We start from the raw sequence: 23,847 nt of genomic DNA, 5'->3' as shown, positions 1-23,847 counted from the left end.
AGGCCACAGTTAAATGGGCCACATCAAGTCAAATGGCAGAAGTCCTTGCTGTTTCAGAGAATAGTGCACCCCAGTAGGAAAAGCAGCTACAACTTTGTATGTCATTTCTCTCCATCAGTAAGGAAAGTCTATCCGAGGTTTAAAAACATCTTTAGGAATTTAACTTTATAGCCAGCAATGGAAGCTTCACTATAGCTTCTGAGGAGTACCTTGTTTCATGGGATTTGGGGGCTGCCATGTTAACTGGGTATGAGGTCAGTTACGTTAGGAACGTTTCTCAGAATCTCAGCAGTGAAAACTTTCAAGAGGCACATCGGTAGGATGACTTCTTTCATGAAATTGTATGTTCATTATATAAAGGAAAAAGGTATACCTTTCTAAAACCTTGAAGATGTGAGGGTTTGGGAGCACATTTTCTATACTTAGGTGGAACTCTGCAGAGGAATAACCTGAATCAATAGAACTGTTCTATCAAAAACATGACATTATAATCAAAAGTGCTATAGAAAAATTTTCAAAAGAGATTTAAATTTTGCCCAAGCTGTCCTATTTTTTAGAAATGCCAGAGCACTTTTTGGGAAGAGACCATTATAGCATTGTGAATTAATTCCAAGGTTATAAAATACTGCCATATTTTTAATGTGTTACTGTCTTTCCCCTTCCTCTGTATTTGGAGAACTGCATGCATTTTTGGGATCAGAGAACTTGGCATCACTGATGTTAACTTAGGAGGGATCAGTTTTTCCAGGAATATCCTCATACATTTTGTTCTTCTCCTCCTTTGTTTAGGCAATCAACTATTTGCTCATTTATTATTTACAAGGCTTACTAGTGTATCTTCTATGTCAGAGGCACTGTGCTAGGCATTAAGGATAAAATATACAAACAGACCAAGACCCTTTCTCGAAGGTGTGTATAGTCTAGTGGCAGAGACAGCCAGCCAGTGAACTAATTTAAAAGCGTGGTAAATGCTATCTTACAAGGTTAAAGAGGGTACTGTGGGGGCCCAGAGACAGGGTAGGATAAGAAGAGCTGTGCTGGGATGTGCAGTCAAGTAAAAGCTGTGCTAACAGCTGCATGCCAGCTCCCATAAGCACGAGGGTGTCCCTGCTCACAGTGCTCACAAGCCCCCCAGCCCCAGCGTCACTCTCGCTTCACTTTCTCGCCTTGCAACCTGTTATTATTATTTCTAACTCCTTTATCTCCTGCCTAAATGTTTACCTAAAGGCTCAGCGCTTCACTGTTCAAATGACTTACTTTTAGGAAAGAACATTGCTTATCCACCAAACTTTTTGAAAAATGACAATGATAGGTGACATTGTTACAGACAACTCTCAAATTTCAATATCATAAGGACAGTTAAAGAAGGAAAACTTGGTGTCAACTTTCTGCTTTCCAGTTTACCATGTCTTTTAGAAGATGGTACATGATTAAAATAAGCTATTTTTTCTTATTAACTGACAATTTAAGACATTTTGAATTTAATTCAGTTCAATAATATTTGGATACCTACTCTATTCCTCACACAATATTATGTGCTACATGTATGTAGATGGATAAATATATATACACACATGTGGGAATACATATATATATATATATATACACACACACATATTTATATATTTATCACATATAGTATATGACTTGCTATTTGAGCAAAAACTTGGGTGAGTGGAGCCACACCTTGCACATGTAAAACAACCAAACAGGAAGCAAGCAGGAATTCATGAGGTGCTAAATTGAAAACAGGTTCTGCAATGAATGTTCTCTAACAAAGCACATAGAGAGCATCAGGCACTTCATAGAGAAGGTGGAACTTAAGGTAAAATTTCAAAGGCAGAACATACCTGGCTGCATCCAAGTGGAGATGAAACCAAGCTGAATATAAAGAAGAGAAAGTTGGGATTTGAAATCAGACAAGCCTGGTTCATCTGGGGCAAAGGGTTATGTATCAATATTAGCTAAAGCTACGTAGTCGGGTGGCTGGTGCCAGTGCAGCAAATAAATACACATCTTCTCAAATCATGCGTCCAAGTCTAGTTCTATGAAGAGCTTTCTAATGCCTTTACTGAATTTAGCCTATGAAAAAGAGTCATTAACTAATGATGGAAATAATTACCACCATAATATTTTATAAACTCCTTGGTGTAATGAGTCGATATGTCATTATGTGTATTTTATGAACTCCATCTAAGAGAAGACAGAATACCTCCTCAGGACTGAATTAGCAGTGCACATCCTCAGAATGGCTCCATGGCAGCCCCATGGATTCCTGCAACAATTATAGTATATTAAGCTCATTTTCTAACCTGGGGAGGAAAGAGGAAAATTTACCCCCAATGACCAGCAAACTATGTCATTGAAAGCAGGCAGGGTATTTGAAATGTCTCTTCCTCTGAAACTGTCCTCAAATAGTTTTAAAAAAGAAAGTGTTTGCTTACAGGCTGTGGAGAACTTCTGTCATTTCTTCTTTACCAGCTGCATAAAGAACAAATCATTCATTCTTTCCAGCCTTCTCTCAGCAGTGCTACAAAGCAAACAATTGGCTTTTTAGACAGGAAAGTCCAAAGAATATTCAGTCAGGGAAGGAGAGGCTTAAAGAGTCTCACATATTGAGGCGTTGTTAGCATGTACAGGTGGCCTATGATTAAACAAGTCCACTGTGAAATTTAGGTTGAGGGAGAACATATATTAGAATGGCCTTTTTCCCTCAATCTTGTAAATCTCCTGTGGTTACTCTGGGACAGGATTTTAAGAATCTATGTAGATTCACAAATGTTCTGGAAGACCCTCTGGGATTGAGAGGCTAGGTGTGCAGGGGCAAGCCTCCCTGTCCCCCCACTCCCCAAACAGCACAGCTCTACTTACTTGAAGTCTCAGAAGTTGGACTTTAAGAGGAATTTATCTTTAAAGGATGAAATAATATAGAAAACTGTCCCCATCTTTTAAAAATGTTATGTAAGGTACATGCATCTTTACAGAACCTAACCACCCTACAAAATGAGTCAGAACTGAATATCCTTTCAACATTCTTTCCTAGGGATCAGAACACCAGTAAACATTTTGGGCCTGTCAGGAATGAGCACAACTATGTGAAATGGAGCAAAGGCATCTGTCTCCATCAGGGCAGCTAAAATTTCCATGTCACCATTACCTACTGAGCAAAACAGAAACATTCAGAAATACATAAGCTCTTTCCAGAAGGCTTATAGTCTTAAACTATGGGCAGAGTACAAACAAACTGAAATTTAATACGGAAATGCCATTCATGTTCTTAAATAGAAACACTGGCTCATCTCCGTCATCAAGTGAGCAGCTTGATTTAAATGAAAACTGACAAAGATACAAGAAAGTCAAGGCCCATCCATTGAAAATCTGCTCTTCACCATCACAAAGCCGCGTTTTATGCGTATTGCGAACAATAAGCATACGTTCCTTATTAGATGGTTGGGTCGGCGAGGCTGCTGCCAAAGTACTGGAGGAAGCTGTTCTTCGAAGGAGGTCTTGACACGCCACTGCAGCAGTTAAATAATGAGCACATAAGTAATGACTCTGTGAGTGGCTGAATTTCTCAGTAAAAACCAAACACCTTTGATTAACTACTGAGGAGATTTATGAGCTACTTCTGTTTTCCAAATTTCCTCATTCCCTGGGGAAATGATGCTTCCTATCATCCATCAAGTGAAAGAAGTAACTTTTAGAAGGAAATGATGCACCGAATGAATTTCAGAATCTGGAAGCTTTTGTCTTATTTCCCTGTTGAGACGTGATCTAGAATAGGGAGTGAGGAAGAAGAGAACATGCTAGTCCCTTTGGAGTCCAGATACATAACATTACAGGTCTGTGGAGCCTGCAAAGGAATGAATACTTCACAGTGACACTCCAAGAACTAAAAGAAAGGGAGATAAATAAAAATGGGAGCATTTCTCTCTCTCCATTCCCTGTAGTTTGGATGAAACTGCTCATCTAGTAAAGTCTAGTATGGGAGCTAACTGCTGTGGTTGGAGAAATCAACCAAACAAGAGTGATTTGGGTGGGAAAGATGACCTTCTACAGAGTATTAAGTTTCAAAACAATACTGCATATGTAATTGGGGTGGCATTCCATGAATGTGGAAGAAATGGGGATATGTTCAAGTTCAATATTTAGGGTCCATTAGAAGTCATGATAGTATTTTTACAAGAATTTTTATTTATGAAAGGTATTTGGATTCAAAGATAAAGACTTTTATAATCATTTAAATCTTTGTATCTCTGTGGTGGCCATAGCGATTTTTCCTTTCTCATTTCTGATTCTGTTTGTGTCTCTACACTCTCTTTTTTTCTTGATAAGTCTAGCTAGCGGTTTATCTATTTTGTGTATTTTCTCAAAGAACCAGCTCCTGCTTTCATTGATTCTATTGTTTTATTCTTCTCAATTTTATTTATTTCTGCTCTAATCTTTATTATATCCCTCCTTCTACTGACTTTGGGCCTCATTTGTTCCGTACTAGTTTCATCAGTTGTAAGTTTAGACTGTTCATTTGGAATTGCTCTTCTTCCCTGAGGTAGGCCTGTATTGCAATATACTTCCCTCTTAGCACAGCCTTCGCTGCATCCCACAGATTTTACAGTGTTGAATTATTGTTGTCGTTTGTCTCCATATATTGCTTGATCTCTGTTTTTATTTGGTCATTGATCCATTGATTATTTAGGAGAATGTTATTAAGCCTCCATGTGTTTGTGGGCTTTTTTGTTTTCTTTGTGTAATTTATTTCTAGTTTCATATACCTTTGTGATCTGAGAAGCTGTTGAATTTACCGAGGCTCTTTTTGTGGCCTAGTATATGATCTATTCTTGAAAATGTTCCATGTGCACTTGAGAAGAATGTGTATCCTGTTGCTTTTGGATGAAGAGTTCTGTAGATGTCCATTAGGTCCATCTGTTCTAATATATGTTGTTCAGGGCCTCTGCCTCTTTACTTATTTTCTGTCTGGTTGATCTGTCCTTTGGAGTGACTAGTGTGTTGAAGTCTCCTAAAATGAATGCATTGCATTCTATTCCCCCCCTTAATTCTGTATTTGTTTCACATATGTAGGTGATCCTGTGTCAGGTGCATAGATATTTATAATAGTTATATCCTCTTGGTGGACTGACCCCTTTATCATTATGTAATGTCCTTCTTTGTCTCTTGTTACTTTCTTTGTTTTGAAGTCTATTTTGTCTGATACAAGTACTGCAACTCCTGCTTTTTTCTCCTTATTAGTTGCATGAAATATCTTTTTCCATCTCTTTACTTTCAGTCTGTGTAAGTCTTTAGGTTTGAAGTGAGTCTCTTGTAGGCAGCATACAGACGGGCCTTGTTTTTTATCCATTCAGTGACTCTATGTCTTTTGATTGGTGCATTCAGATCATTTACATTTAGGGTGATTATTGATAGGTATGTACTTATTGCCATTGCAGGCTTTAGATTCGTGCTTACCAAAGGTTCAAGGGTAATTCCCTCACTATCTAACAGTCTAATTTAACTCACTTTGTGTGCTATTACAAACGCAACCTAAAGGTTTGTTTTATTTTGTTTCCCTCCTCCTCCATTCTTTATATGTTAGGTATCATATTCTGTACTCTTTGTCTATACCTTGGGTGACATCTACTTAGCCTTAGGAATACTTCCGCCTATAGGAGTCCCTCCAAAATGCACTGTATCGGTGGCTTGTGGGAGGTAAATTCTCTCAACTTTTTCTTATCTGAAAATTATTTAATCCCTCCTTCAAATTTAAATGGTAACCTTGCTGGGTAGAGTGTTCTTGGTTCCAGGCCCTTCTGCTTCATTACATTAAATACATCATGCCACTCCCTTCTGGCCTGTAAGGTTTCTGTTGAGAAGTCTGGTGATAGCCTGATGGGTTTTCCTTTGCATGTGATCTTTTTTCTCTCTCTGGCTGCTTTTAAAAGTCTGTCTTTATCCTTGATCTTTGCCATTTTAATTATTATATGTCTTGGTGTTGTCTTCCTTGGGTCCCTTGTGTTGGGAGATCTGTGCACCTCCATGGCCTGAGAGACTATCTCCTTCCCCAGATTGGGGAAGTTTTCAGCAATTAGCTCCTCAATAACACTTTCTATCCCTTTTTCTCTCTTCTTCTTCTGGTACCCCTATAATGCGAATATGGTTCTATTTGAATTGGTCACACTGTTCTCTCAATATTCTTTCGTTCTTAGAGATCCTTTTTTCTTTCTGTGCCTCAGCTTCTCTGTATTCCTCTTCTCTAATTTCTATTCCATTTACCGTCTCTTCTACTACATCTAATCTGCTTTTAAATCCCTCCATTGTATGTTTCATTTCAGATATGGAATTTCTTAATGATTGAATCCCCATCTTAAATTTGTCCCTGAGTTCTTGAATATTTTTCTGTATCTCCATGAGCATGTTTATGATTTTTATTTTAAACCCTCTTTCAGGAAGATTGTTGAGTTCAGTTTCATTTGGTCCTTTTTCTGGGGTTTGTGAGATTTTGGTCTGAACCAGGTTCCTTTGATGTTTCATAATTCTATGTGGTGCCCTCTAGTTTCCAGAAGCTCTAGTCTCTGGAGCTGCTCAGCCCCTAGAGTGAAGTTGGGGGATGTAGGGGAGTGGCACTGGTGCCTGGGGACAGGAAAGAGCTGTTTCCTGATTCCCGGCTGCAGTGCCCGTCTCCAGTATCAGAGCCAATGGGCCGTGCACACAGGTGCAAGCCTCTGTGCTTGGCGTCTCTAGCTGTTGTAGGGGCAGCCTCCCTCTGGCTGGCCTGACACCAGTGCAGTGACCACCGGTTTGCGGGCAGGTGCCAGCAGGCCAGGAGGAAGGCACAGCAGGGTGCGTGTCACAGAGGGGGACCTTATTGCTGAGTAGCCAGCCAGGAGGATGGAGCACCTGAAGCTCCTCAAAGTTCCCAACCTGCTGGTCACAGCGTGCCCCGACAACCTTGTCCACCTGTTCCTTCTCCCATGCAGCAAGCTCCGTGCAAACCCCTCCCCTTCAGCAGCCCTCTCACTGCTGGGGAGCCTCTCAGACCGCCCATCTTTCCTTTATCCCAGAGCAGCTGGATGTGGATCCCCATCCTCCACAAACGCCCGGAATCTCAGTCTCTCAAGCACTCCACCTGTCCGGGCTCCCCAACCCCATCAAACTCCAGAGCACCACACCATGTAGGTTTGTGCTCCAAAGCTGACCTCCAGGGCTGGGTCTTCAGCAGTCTTAGGTTTCCACCCCCTCGCCCACTCCATTTCTCTTCTTCCCGCCGGTGAGCTGGGGTGGGGGAAGGGCTTGGATCCCGCCAGATCAAGGCTTTCATATGTTACCCTGCTTCGTGAGGTCTGCTCTGTTCATGAGGTCTATATGTAGTCTGGTGCAGCCTTCTTTCCTGTTGCTCTTTAGGGCTAGTTGTATTAACTATATTTTCACACTATATGTGGTTTTGGGAGGAATTTTCTGTCTCACCTCTCACGCTGCCATCTTGAATCTCGCGAGTCTGTGTTTTTGGTTGCTTCACCTTCACGGGCTGTTTTTGTTCTGATTTCTGTTGTTTTGCTTACAAAGTAGCAGAATTTCATCCAGTATACCAAGAACTGTTTTACATACACCAGTCACTAAGCGACTAGTGAACCATGAATATCTGTGGGGTTCACCAGCAACCGAAGTATTTGAGAGCTGTGTTTTAACTTGAATTTTAACTTTACTGTTAGACAGACAAGACGAAGAAAGCAAGCATGAATGGTGCACTTACATCTACATTATGCACTAGTTAAGAATAATGCCATAAAAACTAACATTAATCCAAAGCTAACTGGGGTACCAGGCATTGTTCTGATTTCTGTATTTCTAAATTCTGATAGAAATCCTATGAGGTACGATTAGTATCCCATTTTCCAGATAAGGAAACCAAGGCTCAAAGAAATTAAGTAACTTTGCCCAGGTAGCGAGTTTAGTAATTGGCCGATCTGGGATACAGACCCAGCTTTGGCAGTTTGATCACTATGCTGAGGCTTCTAACCAGTCCACTGAATTAGAATGTGCTGCTCTATTACAAAGTGGTAATACTGATATTTTAAAAATCAAATGTAGAGCAATTGCTGACGCAAGTGAAATTGATAAAAATGTCACATCAACAAAAGTTTAAAATCTTTTATTTCTATGTGTTTTATATATTAAAAAACAAAATTAGGATTTTTTTAAATGCAGTGTATACTTTCTCCTAAATATGTGTTCAGCAGAAATCTGGAGAAATACTGAGATCTGTTTTCAAAAACAGAACCAATCTCTTTGGCTAGATTTTCCTTGCTTATTATTCTCTTTCCCAAGGGCATCCTTCACTTTGATATCCTTCCATTAGTTTCAGAGTTAACACACTAGCCAAATGCTCTCAAAGATACCGTGTTAAGAATAACAGCAACAGCAAAGATGGGTTTTGCCTTACTTTTCCACAAAAATCTTTCGGCTTCATAAAAACCTTAGTTAATTGAAATGTACTGTCTATGATAACATCATATCCTCTTTAAGAGTCACTGTTTACTGCTTACAGTTTATTAAACGTCAGTGTAAATGAAATGTGAATCACATACTTTATGGGCATTTCTAGCAGTTGAGGGGCATCAGGGCAACCTAGCTATGGGAATTACAGAGTTTGTTGTGACTCTAAGAGCCTTTGATTCCCTGAAAAATATAAAGGCTGCTTAGACAGTGATTGAGTTTCATGCGATTCTAAAATTCCTCTCTAGAGCTTAAGGTTCAAGTGAGCAGTGACTGTGTTTATCATATTTGGGTCCCCAGGACATAACACTTGGCAGGACCCTAATAAATATTGGGTGAATGGGTGAATGAATGATGTTTCACCACCTTGTTCAATTCATTACCCAACTAGAAATTATTTACCTTAAGTAGCCAGAGTTTATGCTAGTCTCTCATGATTTAAGCACTTAAGCATTTTAAATTAAAATCCTTTTTATTATTTTCTTTCTACACATAGGGATTATTTTTGTCTTAAAAAATCATGTACATCATTTCAAGTAGTTTAAATATTCCTAATTCAGGGACATCTTCTATTTTATGGTGTTATGCAATGTGCTTTAAACTTTTTGAGAAGGTTTTAGCTCTCATTATGAACAAACATTAGAATAGGGTAAAATCGCCTTTATATAATAGCTAGTGGAGAATTACTCTTCACAGTCAAATTTCCTGGATGGTGGAGACAGGCACATTTTCCTCAACAGAAGCCCCTTACCATTTTGTTTCAGGATCTACAATAAAAATATATTTTGTGCAAGCATATGTTATTATTATTTCAAACTGGATTTAACTGGATTTTGTATTATGCTTATAGCTTTTTAAAAACATACCAAAAAAATGTTGGTCATAGTGAAAACATACATTTATCCCCAAAGCCTTACACACACAGCTAATAAAATACCCTTCACTATGTTTAGGCACTTCTGTTATACATGTGGTTTTTGTAATGATCCCAACCATATTTTCTCTAATTGTGATTTTTCAGACCCCTGTGGCCTTTCCTAACTACCCAATTCCAACCGAGAGGAGCTGTCATGGACCACAAGATGTCACTCTGGGTTTCCCAGCAACCTTTATAAAAGAAGTGAATGGCCCTTGAAACAAGGGTTAACTGCTAGATAACAATCACTCCATTTTTCCCAGGATGCTTATGCCAGGCTTGCCCTCACACCTCATCTGCCCTCATTCCCCATCAGTAGCCAATAGACTTAGGTCCTCATGTTTAAATAAAATCGAATGCAAAGTAAAATGGAGCAGCAACAGGGCTCCGAGATGACACTTAGGAGTTACGTGTGTGTGTGTGTGGCCTTGTAAAGAAACCCCCAGCAGGGCAGTCTCCAAGAACTGAAGAATGGCCCACTCCAGATGCGACTTTGCAAGGGTGGAAATTTGGCACTAACAGGTAAAAGAGAATCTCACGAATCTTTGGGACCATTTAAGATTTTATCTTGTGGTTAGTGAGCCATTGGTAATTTAGAGAAAAGAAACATTTTTTTTTAAGGATGGGAATCTTACATTTAAAAAAAGACATTTAGAAGTTGGAAAGCTCACAGACTTTTGCCCCAAGATAAAGAATTTAAAGGTTACATCAATTTAGGTATCATTATAGAAGTCAGTTTATGACCTGAGCTACTTTTTAGAAAATAAAAATTGCCAACTTGTATTTGATGATATATTGGATTAACTGTTTTTTGTGTGTGACTGTGATACTGTAATTATGATTACAAAGAGTTCTTGTTTTTTAGAGATACATACTGAAATATTTATCATGAAAGGATATAATGAGATTTGCTTCAAAATAATCCTAGGAGTGGGGCTGGAGAGAGAAGTAGGTGGGTTACAGATGAAGTAAGACTAGCTCTGAGTTGGTAACTGTTGAACTGGTGATGGATAGTATATATGTTTGAATTACTCCACAGTCATGAGTGGGAGAAAGTGCCAACCCTGATCCAAGCAGGAGTCTATTCATTTTGATCTTTTTCTGTTAGTGGAGAATCTCCATGATCAAAGTCCCCAAACTTAGGAACATACCCTCAAAAATCTTTACCTATGGATTACTCTTTCATTAGTTTAGCTAGATACCACCTTTTAGAAGCAATGAGGGGCTGATGTTTGTGACTGGTTGTGTAAACTAGGAACAGAATATCCATTTGTGTTCCAAATTTAGTTTTTAAAAATGTCAGAATAGGATCCAACTTTCTAGTTTTACAGAATTTCTCGGAAAAGTTTATTTACTCCTAACGATGCCTTTATGTTGATGTAGATTTCTATCATAATCCCTCTTAGATTTCAGCTTTCCATTTTGAGGTCCACGAGTGTGAAGATTCTTTCCTACAGAGAAGTGTCTCCATCTCTTTGAGGATTTCCAGCATCCTCGGAAACTTTTCCAGCTTCAGCGTCACTTTCTCACTGAGTACTGGTAACCAGACCAAATATTGGTCCCCAGGTTTTCAGACATGTTAGCTTAGAGTGAGAAGAGAACGGCTCCTGGGAATAGAATCACCATTTCCTTTTCCATATCATTCCTAAAAGGTCTAAAATTTCATTTTAGTCTTTGTGGATAGTCGCCGTCCGCCATCTCCAATCTATAGTAAATGTCAGATGCTTTTTCCGAGACATAATAGGTCAGAGCCCATTATTTTCTATGGAATATAATTTATTTCCTTAGTATTTTATTTAATACTTTAAAACTTGTTTGCTTTAAGACTTCTGCCTACTTACAGGGCCCAATGATATCCTGCAGGTTATCCAATCTACTTTTGTATTCACACTAGGGAAGATGCTACATTTTTATCTAAATATCGAGAATATATATACCTCTATATTCTTCTATATATCTATAAATATGTTTCAAGGTACACTTGTTTGTATACAATCACAGATATCCAGCATTTAAATGATTGCCCCAAATACATTCATTTCACATATAGTAGAGCATACTCAATTAATTCAAACATTTGTTCCTTATTTTTTCTAATAAATTAACTGTATTGTCATTTACCTTCAATTCCACAGTCTTTTTAAAAAATTACTTTTGCTTTTTTTGCTTTTGATTCATTTAAAATTTTTGAAAGACATAATTATTATCTCCTTAGTCCACCCAGTTATTTATGGAAATTATTATATGTACTGTACAGCCAGCACACATCAGTTGACTAAGTATGTAGTTATGGTCAAATACAGTAACTTCTTCCCCCACTGCACTAAAAATTTACTACCCCCTATGAACTACAGAAAGCCCTTTCAAAGTATTCTTGTTCCATATTCAAATGATTTAAAATGACACTTTTTTGGAACGCCCACTATTTAAGAGGTGTAATAGTAGACCTGTGAAATAACATATGTATATACTTCGAGTACACAACCTAGTGGAGGAGACAATCAAAATAAATAGACAGACACAGAACTAGGTTATAATACCAGGTGTCCAAAACTGTTTTAAGGAAAAAAATTGCCCCAATTCTTACAATAAAACATCCTATATTTATTTTACAGTAAGAAAGGCGCAAAGCCAAAAAATCAAAAGCTTAAAATTAAAATTTCTTTTAAAAACAAAGATTAGTATTTACTTTTCTTGTGTGGCTTGTGTAGACCGCCACTCTCCCCTTACGAGTACCTGCTGGGGACAAAGAGCCAGTGGTTAATGACAACATACCGGACTGAATAAGCCCCTTCATCATCTACCCTTCCGCCCTTTCTAACCTCCTGGGAATGAGCCTCCTGTACAAACAGCCTCATAGCTTTATTAGGAATGTCTGGCCTCCTTGGTGGGATAAGAGCATGTCCAAAGCTCACACACCACCCTGCCCTTTGTGTGTCAGTCATAGAAACCGAACCAAAGAATGTTAGAGACAGAAAAGACTGATGTATCCAAGCTCTTCGTTTTATAGACGAGACAACCGAGCCAGGTCACACAGTGTGTAGGATTAGAAGGAACTTCAACACATTCTTGGTATTCATTAGTGACAACTTTGAGGTAAATAACAGCAATGTAATATGGTGGCAAATATGAGTAAGGTAGAGCCTGGGAAATAATTTTACTCAGGAGATGTTTTTTCTTTTACCAGCTTATTATATGAAGGCAATAAATACCCCAGTGATTTTTTTCCTGTGTATACCAACAGTGGGTAGAGCCTGAACAACAATGATCAAAAGATAAGGGCAGATGATAGAAGCTGTGACTGTTTTTCATCCAGACAGATCTCAGTATGTTTACACACGTAACGTGATCCCAGGCTCAGTTAATCCTGGAGTCCTGTCAGGGCCCAGTGACAGCTCTCCACCAGTCATGGGGGGTGTACCCTCTTCAGCTCTGTGTGCCAGCAAAAAATACCAGGCACATGTCTGGTTTTTCCTCTCTCCGGCTACTCTTTCCTCTGCCTTTTAGGGTGAGAAATCTCAGCTGTACTTAAATTGACTGCTGACGCCTGTGGTCTGGAAATGATCTCCAGAAAAATCGTCATTGTGAGCCGCACCTATATAAGAGGATTGTGACTGTGCACAGAAGCCAATTCTAAACTTAGACCCTTACCAGATAAGAACATGAGCTAGCTCCCAGCTGACCCTAATGCACAGACACTATTTATTCCCGAAGATGAACCGGGGAGGCTACCTAGTCACTGATCACTGGGGAGCTTTTTGGCTACGACATCCTCTCTGTAGCTGTTGTCAAGGGGCAACTTTTCATGTGGTTGATGTGTAGATAATTCAAATAGGCTTTCGAACTTTAAAGATGGTTCTTGCTTCCATTTAGTTTCTATTAGGAAATGCAATGTTACACGTGTATTTTCACTTTCGATATCACTCAAATAGTTAAAAACTTCCGGCTGCAGCTGAGTCTCCACTTTAAAAATAGAAAATGCTACTGCATCTGGCCCGTGCCCCGCGCTGCACCTACCGGCCTCGCTCCGCGCGTTTCTGAATAGGGCTCAATGTCGAGGCCGTTCTCCAGCTCGCACAAAGGCCTCTGAGAAAGTCTGAAAAGCAGCTAGAAATCCAGGCGCCTACCTTTCTTCCGGCTAGAGCAGTTGTGCTTAGGACACCTGGTGTCGCAGACAGAAACGCCAGCCACGTTATGCCCGCAGGTAGCGCGCTTGAAAGGAACTGCATTAAGCAGGTCCTCACGAAACGGCGGCTAGCGAGTAGAGGAGAATGTTCTTCTAAACGAAAAGCTAGCTGGGGTGTTCTGACCAGTCAAGGTTAGTATAGCATTGCAAGTCTGTTGGTGTCCTGAAATAAACTATCTTGACCTGTTTTTGCAAATACTAACTTTGAACTGTGGGTCCTTTCCCGAGTGCAAATTCTGAAATGTCAATATATGGCGTGGCAAAGTTCTGCACTGCATTTTCACTTTTTAGCCTATGGAGAAATGCATCTGTGGACTTTTTTATGACTATATTAAACACAACAGTAAACTTAGTCTCGTGGTTGTTCACCTTTCCATTTCAGCAGGGGCTTCTAAGTTGGTATGCAAGCAAGGAAAGATACTATTAAGCAGGAAAACTCTCTTTACAGCAATTAGATGTGGAAATTCTGAATCATTTAAATTGGAACAGAAAGTAGGAGTGTGATATAGGCAAGAAAATGAACAGAAAAACTTCCTTAAAATGTTCTGATACAAAATTATTAATTATAATAATAGAAAAATATGAAAGGTATAGAGGATTATTCTCCAAAGCTCCAAAGAGGAGTTATGTAAGGAAATCATTTTCAAAGAGAACAATCTAAGTGTAAATTTTAGTAGAGCATTAATGTAGTTGATGAGAGACTTAAATGTTGGAAATTTAGATTCAGAGATAAAAAGACCTCCTAACCCCCCCAAACCCATCTTACTTTGTAAGAGTTGGAGTCTGAAGAATATTATTTCTAAATTGTTATAAATTCTAATAACATATTTTTAAATAAGATAAAATACTCTCATTTCTTTAAAAGATTGAAAAAGCAACCTGATTCTTACCCCCACCCCAACATATAGCTCACAAATAAAGTCTTAGTGAACTTTCACTAAATTTAGCTTCAGTATTTTCCAGCATTGTTAATGAGAATGTAAATAGGCCCAGTCATGCTGGAAGTAATTTGATGACATTTATCAACAATTTAAGAACTTACCCTAAGCAGATAGACAAGTTCACAAAGATAAGAAATAAGATTGATTCCCCAGAACTAAAAGCCATCTCAACATCATTTAACAGGAGATTAACTAATACCTATATAATGATATATATATTATAGTCATTTAACATGCTGTAGAATTATACTGGGACATATGATATCAATAAATGAAAGCAAAAGGTTAAAGCAATATGAATAGTGTGGTTGCATTGTGATTAAAAAATACATATTTAGAAAAAAGTTGGGAACCATATACCTACAAAATGTAATGGTTATATTTGGAAAACAGCACCATGATTTTTTGTGTGTCTTACAATTTACTTATTGTCCTATTTAATGAACCACTTTTATAACTGCCCTCTGCCTCCGCTCCTGGGTGCCCCTCTCCCACACTCCCCTCCAGCCTTTGTTCTTTCTGCTCTCCCCTCTTCACCCAGTCAATGTACCCTCTCCTGGCGGGCACCTACCCTTCCCTTAGGAGAAGCTATCTTCAAGCCACTTCTGCTGCTTGGACTTCATAAGCCCCCGTAAACCAAGCAGGACAAACCAGAACCAAAACACAACGTATCAGCAAGTTGCTCTGCAACATGAGGAAGAAAACTGAGGAGGAGAAAAGGATGTGAAAAACAAAAGGAACGTGGTGTGAGAACACATCCAACAGTCAGCCGAGCTTAAGCAGGGGGTTTGTGAAGGCAAGTGGGGAATAAAACAGAAGATCGAATCCACAGGGCAGGTAATCCTTAATTCCAGGACAGAATGCAAGACTACAGGCAGCAGAGAGCTACCAGAGTTTTTGAGCCTGACATCCAAACTGTAGAAGAATCAAAACGGTCACTGTGTGCAGGTAACGTGATACTATACAGAAAACCCTAAGACTCCACCAAGAAACTGCTACAGCTAATGAATGACTTCAGTAAAGGTGCAGCATACAACATCAATACACAGAAATCTGTTGCTTTTCTACACACTAAAAATGAGCTGGCAGAAAGAGAAATTAAGAAAACAATCCCATTTACAATTGTACCAAAAAGCACAAAACACCTAGGAATAAATTTAAGCAAGGAGGTGAAAGACCTGTGCTTTCGACATGTGAATAATACTGATATTGATGGGACTGGTCGAGATCACTGAGGAGGGAGTCTAGAGAGAGGCTTTTTTTTGGTTTGGGCCCGTACACTATCTTTTTAGGCGATAATGGAGGGTTCCTAGGTCTTGAACCAGAAATAACCCAGAGTGAACTGCACGTACATACCGACGGCCCCAAGCCAAGGCTAACTCTGGCGGCTTCGGATCTGGACGAGCATTATTCCAAGGAAACTCGGCGTGAGAATCAGAAAGAAAGTCTCCAGCTTTGAGAGAGACAAGGTACTCCCCCTCCTTATCAACCACGTCCCCAAGGGTTTATGAAAACAGAAAAGTACACAATACAGAGGAGTATATCACTGGAGACTTTTAAGTCTGTAAACTTGTGAATAGGGATGGGCCAGCTGTTAAGTCGGAAGATCCACATGTTGGGATCTTCTTGAAGAAAAATAACATGAAATTACATACAGTCTTAGAAAGTGTCCATGCAAGTCACGGGACCTGAACCTGTTTCTTTGTCTTGGTAGTTAAATACACCTCCGTCATGGAGATTGTTGATTGAATATTGTACAGCTAGGGGCTCTATGAAATGCGTTAGCGTTTTGCACTCTCATCTATGAACGTGTCATTGTGTCTCGGCTCTCCTTTCGGTTCCTCGGTTAGGTGCCCTGCCTTTCCTGTTTGCGGCCTCTGAGGAGAAGCGGGGGGACCCGGCCCCGGGGAGCCATCTGCAGCCCGCTGTCCGCCCCCCAGTGAACCGCCCCACTGCCGCCACAGGGCTGAAGGAGCAGACTTCCTGAAAATACAAAAGGGTTCCCTCAAAGCCATGGGCACAGAAATCTAATTGTCATACTTCTATTTCATGGCAGGGAACATAATGTAAGGAGAAAAATAACCTAGGATCAGCAGTTTCTCAAAGAGGAGTGATCACTAAGAAATGGCAATTTTGAAAATAAATCAGATTCTCAAAAGCTGTTTTCCTTTTTGGAGGTGAAAGCTCATGTTACAAGGTGCTCTGAGCTCCTGAAAATGGCCGAATAGAACAAGCGGATGACAAGCCATATTTTTTTATGTTGATAAAAAAAGATATGAGTCGGATTTACCTCACAGCGGCTGGCCTGAAGTGCCGCGGGGAGACGGCGGTTTAGGTGTGCTGTTTACCCTTCCCAAACTGCATTTACCTACGAACGGGAATGTTTTCTGCTCTAGCAGTGGGATGTTTACGGAGCAGGGCGGGCTCTCTCCCTGTAAAGTATGTACCAGACGTCCGAGAACTAGTCTTGTTTCTAAATATAGTCAAGAGTCATCTCCTGTCAGGGAGGCCTTAGCATTTGATGAGCATGGTGAAAGTTACAGATACTTTGTAAAATAATTTTCACATTGAATAATTTCTCCTAAAGAGTTCAATTGAACATTTTAAAATATCTTAGATAACCCATTCAAGTTTAATAAGAGCATAAAGTAAATGAAGTGGTGCATATGGAGATATTTATAATTTGTTTGGTCTTGAGAGAGCTTATAAATCTAATATAAAGCATATCCTTATTGAAAGGTAAGACATTTAACGTCAAATATATTTGAATGGGAATTTTCAGTTGCCGAACTTCAGATTTTGAAAGGGAGAAATAAGGGTGAAGATTTAGTTTAAAACGGACACAGGAACAGGATAGCGTCCCTTGCTTCTCACCTGTCACCGGACGAACTTCCGACATTCTAAGGAACCGCACGGAAGCGAACGGGGTGGGGCTGCTTGGGCGCTCGGGAGGCGGCACCGAGCGAGCGCGCGCGTTTCCCACGGCGGAGCACGGACCACGACTTGCGCCCCCCAAGGACTGACCGCCCTCCTTTCTTAGGGCTTAAGTAGAGAAAAGTGGATCCAAAAAGGGGAGGGCGGTGACAAGGAGACAGACGCTAGCACACCTCACCGTACCACACTGGGAAGATTTTTTCTCCGGTCAGGACTGCTTTATCAGCCACTGATGCTCTTGATACGCTTGTTTTTCTGATTTGCATAGTCTGCATATTTAATCATTTAAAAACCTCCAACATGATCTCTCATGTCATTAAATACAGCCAACAATGCTGACACTGTTTGAATTACAGAAACAACTGTGCACCACCCAGCATCTGATAAAACCGCCCGGCAGGCAGGCTGTGCCTCTGAGGGGGTGCTGGGAGCACGGGGGCTGGCGGGGAAGGCAGGGGATTTCCACCTGGGAGGGCGTGACCTTCTCACGGGGAGGCATGCCACCAGAGGGGGCCTGGCGGCACGACAGGTCAGCGCTTTTGCCACCAGGGCACAGGGTGGGAGGTTCAGTGGCACCACCCACCACCCACTGACATGGAGACTCAGTGACCCAAGCGAGCCTTTGGCACTGTCAGCACCATTTCCAACACAGCTGACAGCCGGCCCCTACCACCCTGGGACACCCCCTTTCTAGGGCCCACTTGGCTTGTTCCAAGTTTCAGGATCTGGGGACCAGCTACTCACCCTCCTTGGCAACGTGTTGCAGCCCCCTTACACCTCAGGGCCACCGTAAGGGCAGGGCGGCTGGGGGCGCAGAGGGCAGGGGGAACTGCGGGGTGGGGGGAGTGCGGGGTTCCAGCTGCTGCCCCTGATCAAAGTGCACAAAAATGGTTCTTCTGGGTTAAAAAAGAGTTGTGTGTGCGGCAGATCCAATCACCTTACTCATCCTCCTCTTTGGAGGATGATTCAAAAGGCAGAGTAGGTCCGGGATGGGTCACGTTCAGGCCCTCCGGACTTGGAAACTGCCGGTCTGGATCCTTGAGACAAGAATCGGAGTTCCTGGTTTATGTGTGAGTATCTTGGTCACCTTGCTGAACTGCGGGCCAGGACAGTGTGTCTGTGACGGGGACTGACTGTACCTATCAGGGCTTACTTCGACTCACAGGTTTTTGTTTCTTCCTCTTCTGACAGGTTCCTGGGCAGATCGCTCGCCACTACATGAAGCCGCAAGTCAAGGTCGTCTTCTTGCTCTGAGAACATTATTATCACAGGTAAAATATTACATATACCTTAAAATATGCCCCTGTCCCATGAGCAGAGCACACTGACTGTCCAAAGTAATCAACTCAAAAATAATGAAACTGCTTAATCAATTTTACTAGTCTTAATTTTCACTCATATGTCAGTCCAGTTCCTAGTTTCTTGTCTACCTTTGAAACTCCTTTCTAAGTGTTTTGGTGTGCTGTTAGTCCTAGTATTTCAAATTTCTCATACAGTATATTTGTTCACTGACACATTGATGAAGTAATTGTATATATGTAATATTCACTAATTTTAAATATGACTAACTCTGTACAATATGCATAGCTACCTGCAGACTTTACTCAGTCATACAATAGCCAAGCAAGGGTAATCAGAGCAGCTGACAAGCAATGCCTTCTCCCCTGTGTTATCTGAGTATATTATGAGGAATTACTACGAGAGCCACACAGCAGCCTCTCTACACCTGCCTGCCTATCAGACTCACCAAAAGGAAAATGAAAAAGCTTCCTTGTTGAAGTGGAAACAGCTCAGCTTGGCCTGCACATTTTTGAATGTTTCTGATGTGACTGAAACGAACAACCGGGCCTGGAGGTTGCCACTCCCATGCTTCCCAGTGTGGAGGTCAAAGCAGTTTTCCCACACGGCTCTGAGGGAAGGCTGGGTAGTGGTGCCCAGTTTAAGCAGCACGCCCAAGACTCAGGGGACCTAGATTCCAGGCTGGCACTTAACTTGGCTGCCCCTCCGTGTTCTCATCTGTAAAGAGAAGATGTAGGACAGATGCTCCTTGAGGGCCTCCATTTCTGTGATAACCAGGTGACTATTTTGTTTGCTCATCATTTGATGAAAACAAAAAAAACCCCTGCAAGAAGGCCGGTAATTTCCACCTCTGCCGTTCTTGGAGAAGAGAGCAGTCTGAGGATATTTCTCAATACGTAGCTCATACCCCCTGACAGGCCAGCCAGAAAGTCAGGCCCTGCGGGAAAGGAAAGGACTGGCCACCTTCCCGGACGCTCAGGCCCCTGGTCACCTGTGCGGCTGGTAGGCTCAGCTCTCCGAGTCTGACTGCTGTGGCAAGACAATTCAGAGCCTGTGAAAGGATAATCAAAGAGATCTTAAAAATCTGGGGTGATTATGTTCTTGCCCTCATCTTAAGATTCCTTAAGATTTTAAGATTCTGGAATTACAGATAACGGTAATCTATAATATGCTATGGGGACTTAGCCACAAAAATTGCCCTATTACGGTGCTCAGAGTGATTGTCAGCAGGCAATGAATTACCGAGACTAGCAAGAAGGCAAAAAAAATCTCATATCCTCATGGTATTTAATTACTGTAATCAGATACCATTAGCTTAATTGAAATAAAAAAATTTTAAGTGTTTATTTAGTTTTGATTGAGTAATAAAAGTATCACCTCATTTACTCCTCAAAATAATCCTAGAATTTAGAGGCTAATGTGCTCTTCCAAATTAAAACAATGACTACATTATGGAACAAGAATTCAAACCCAAGTCTTGCTGACTCCATAGTCTGAGCTCTTAACCATTACTATGGACCCTAGTCATCCCTATTTAGTGACAAAAACTCAAAAACTCACACAGCAGCTTACCACAAGAGTGTTTTTCCCCCAGTTTGGGTTTACCTGTAATTTTATAGCCCAAATCAAAACCAACGACCCAGCCTACAAATAGCCTTTAGTTTTAAAAAACAAAATAATAGTAACAACCAAAGAAATTCATGAAGACCAAAAAAAAAAAAAAAAAGAAAGAAAGAAAACATTCAGAATCTATTCAGCAAAACACCTGAAGTAGTACTTGGGTTTAGGTATCAGTGGCGTTTGATAATGGGGCTTACGAATTCTGACAACTGATCTGATACAGCATTTGAGCTGGACTTTCCTGCTAAACTTAAACCTGATTTGCCTGCGATTCCTTGATCTTTTATGTCACTCTCTAGTGACGTTTACAGAGATGATTTTATATGATTTCTTGCTCACCTTTCAAAATGATTTATGTCATATTTAGGGTTATAATGTGAATGCAGTAACCATAGACCATGTCACCCCACTGCACGAAGCCTGCCTTGGAGATCACGTGGCGTGTGCCAGGACACTTCTGCAAGCTGGAGCTAACGTGAGTACATGGGTTCACGTCTATGGGTTAAGAGAATCAAACAAAGTTTTCACTTTGCTTTTCTTTCCTTCTTAGTAGTTTTCAAAAATAGCAGACTGAAAATAAATCTGTAGGACCAAACTGCCTCAGCCTTTTCAGGGCAATATGAGCAGGGTCCCCAATCACTGCAAAACTGGGTATTTTGCTGCATGACGTGGGTGTTCTTTAGGTTATTTCCTGCATTCACGATTCTAAGTAGCAAGAGATGAACAACTTTATGCCTATAACATTTGAACATACTTTGGATGATTTTCTTTAGATAAATTCTCAGAAGTAGAATTTCTGAGTTTCCCAGTTAGAACTGCCATCAATAAAGTGGCTTTATCACTTCCATCACCATTACACTTGTTGACTTTTTTTCTAACTGAAAAGTATGTAGCCATTGAATTTGCTTTTGTTTATTCAATTCTTGAGCATAATTTTCAGGATTTTTAATAGCTGCATGCCCACTTTTGTGAGTATCTACCACCTCATATTCCTATTTATCTCTAGACTTGTTAAAGCTTCGTAGATTGACATGCAGAAGTTAAATAAACTTTGTCATATTTACTGCACACAGTTCCCCAGTTCTGTGAGAAGATCACATAACTTTGTAAAATGCCTAACAGCTAATCACATATGACTGTGAGTCTCATTGTTAGTTTCTGGCTCGCTCTAGGTGAACGCAGTCACGATCGACGGCGTGACTCCTTTATTTAATGCCTGCTCACAAGGCAGCACCAGCTGCACAGAACTTCTTTTGGAATATGGCGCCAAGCCCCAGCTGGAGTCCTGCCTCCCTTCTCCCACTCATGAGGCCGCCAGTAAAGGTAACCTAGCTGTGGCATGACATGACAAGGGGAGAAAGTTCCTTCAGCAACCTGCATGTTCTTGCTTGCTTTGCAGTGAATAACGCTGCAGGGAAAAGCATGAGGTGAGGTGAGTGTGTGGAGGGATGAGCATCAGAGAAAGTGAACTCATCTCTACTTTGTGTTGGCAGGTCACCATGAATGCCTAGAAATACTGATATCCTGGGGCATCGTTGTTGACCAAGACATTCCTCATTTGGGAACTCCTCTGTATGTGGCTTGTATGTCACAGGAATTCCATTGCATCCAGAAGCTTCTTTATGCCGGTAATTTTCTTTAAAACATCCTCCATTCTGTCCACACACACACACACACACGCACACAAGCAATTATTCAGGTCCATATTTATTTCTGTAAATATGCTGCTTTAAAAATTCTATCTCATTGCTAAAAATATTCTTGTACTACGCATTGTCACATATAGGTCTATAACCAAGGAAAAGGAACCTCATTCTTGATAATTCCACTTCTGCACCTCAAAGCTACAAAAACGCTATTTATAAAAGGTCATAAAATTAAGATCCTCAACACTGCACATAATATTGCCAATTATGTCTCTATCCGTGAGCATGTCCATCAAAGGAAATTTTAGGGACAGTAACTGCTTAGACAACCTTACCCTATACCAACTATAAGGACTTTCCCAGACCTTGTCCTGTCCCACTTCCCTGAAAGACTGAAGGTCTTTTTCCACTTACTTGATACAAACCAGTCCGTCAAAGTTCAGCTTCAGTCTCTGAGAGACTCTTCCTTATCTTCTGAGACCATCGTGGCCTCCCACTGTAGGACGGCAGCTCTATCGGGATATGGATTCTGTCTCCCTCCAGTCATGTCTTTTCTCCAGCACAGCGCCTCTCACATGCTAGATGCTTAAAATACATGTACAAGGAGTAAATGGATTTCTATGCTTTTTACTGTTTATTACAACCATGTGGCCTCTGATACATATTGACATATATATTTTAGTAACCCCTCTATGAGTTACTACCATGGTCTTTGCTAAATTATAAACTTCTTGCTGTCAGTGTCTGCATCTACTGCTTCATTGCCATTGAGAGTCTTGAAGACTCTCAAACATGAGCTCTGCTGATAATCACTGGCAGATTGTTATTTTCTGGCTATGTTCTCCCCTAAATTCATATAACTAGAAGAGTTCACTTTTTATCACCTTTCTTTACTTTGCTAAGAATATTATTCTTTCGTATTTCATATTGGCTAAAAAGGTATTGAGAAAGTATTATTAGAAATGGTGGATTGTTATTCTCAGGCTCTGTTCTCCCATAAAACTGACAAAACCAACAGAGTTTATGACTTCTCTACGGAGATTTTTGTGATGGAATATAATAATTCTTCTACCACACATTTTATATTTGGTTTACAAATATTGAAAACGATTATATTGTTGAAACTGGGAAGTAGTAGGAAGGCCATCAAGGGACTCTTAAAATGTACTGCTTCTTAGGAACATCATTAGTTTTATTGATAGTGTCAGAAAGAAGCACTGAAAAGGACAAATGCATTTTTATTGATAGATACCTCTTGGTGTTGTAACCATTTATGTACTGGAAAATGAGATAATTCTTTCCAATATTAAACAGCACTTACTCATTGCACATGCATTGAATGACCACCATGTGCCAGGGCACACACTAAGGTAAACTAACTAGGCAATAGGAAATTTAACATGCAAAGTTTTTTTTTTTAATGTAAGCATATTTTTAAAAATTTACTTTCCATGCACAAAAATAATGTGCCTTTCCACTTAAGAGGCTCAGTGCCTTTAAAATTTTGACTTAAAGTACATGAGTAAGAAATGACAGGAACGTCTGTACGTATTTTACCTTAATAGCTCACATGTCTAAATTCATGAGTTTTCCAAAAAACAAGAGAGCTCTCTTGCCTTGAAGTAAATAAAAAGAATAAGAGCAATAAGCTCTTGAATAATCCTAAGACCTATCACTCAAGATGAATACAGATATGAGTGAACCTAATTATGCACTGATTATAATTCTAGTTAATATGATTACTTTTGGAACAACTTAAAACATTTAAAATATTTTTTATTATGAGATCTTTCAACCATAAAGTATTAGCAAATATGT

At 40.3% G+C, this 23,847-nt stretch overlaps 1 protein-coding gene and 2 long non-coding RNA genes across 8 annotated transcripts in view; 2 read left to right on the top strand and 1 right to left on the bottom strand.

The window, feature by feature from the left end:
- Window positions 1-10,196, top strand: LOC130684408 (uncharacterized). The gene is made up of 2 exons (XR_008998662.1): window positions 1-117; window positions 9,509-10,196. It is a non-coding gene; the product is annotated as an uncharacterized LOC130684408 (long non-coding RNA).
- ASB5 (ankyrin repeat and SOCS box containing 5) overlaps window positions 1-23,847 on the top strand; it is a 31,649-nt gene that overhangs the window by 4,595 nt on the left and 3,207 nt on the right. The window contains exons 1-5 of one of the 2 annotated variants that reach the window (XM_036894110.2): window positions 13,592-13,721; window positions 18,656-18,735; window positions 20,751-20,858; window positions 21,556-21,706; window positions 21,877-22,011. In XM_036894110.2, the coding sequence (XP_036750005.2) occupies window positions 13,598-13,721; window positions 18,656-18,735; window positions 20,751-20,858; window positions 21,556-21,706; window positions 21,877-22,011 (598 nt within the window). In that variant the 5' untranslated portion in view covers window positions 13,592-13,597. Of the gene's footprint in view, window positions 1-13,591; window positions 13,722-18,655; window positions 18,736-20,750; window positions 20,859-21,555; window positions 21,707-21,876; window positions 22,012-23,847 lie in introns of those variants that run through there. The other variant, XM_036894109.2, reaches the window with a different exon arrangement.
- LOC118916840 (uncharacterized) lies at window positions 111-22,612 on the bottom strand. 5 transcript variants are annotated; one of them, XR_008998661.1, is made up of 4 exons: window positions 22,444-22,612; window positions 13,531-18,714; window positions 12,093-12,142; window positions 111-2,530 (listed from the first exon to the last, which is right to left on the bottom strand). It is a non-coding gene; the product is annotated as an uncharacterized LOC118916840 (long non-coding RNA). The 5 variants fall into 5 exon arrangements; XR_005026556.2 differs by having other exon boundaries at window positions 18,628-18,714; XR_008998660.1 differs by lacking the exon at window positions 111-2,530 and having other exon boundaries at window positions 10,811-12,142.

Source organism: Manis pentadactyla, chromosome 7, assembly GCF_030020395.1.
Source record: "Manis pentadactyla isolate mManPen7 chromosome 7, mManPen7.hap1, whole genome shotgun sequence".
NCBI classification, from domain to species: domain Eukaryota; kingdom Metazoa; phylum Chordata; class Mammalia; order Pholidota; family Manidae; genus Manis; species Manis pentadactyla.
This window is presented reverse-complemented; position numbering and strand designations above follow the sequence as displayed.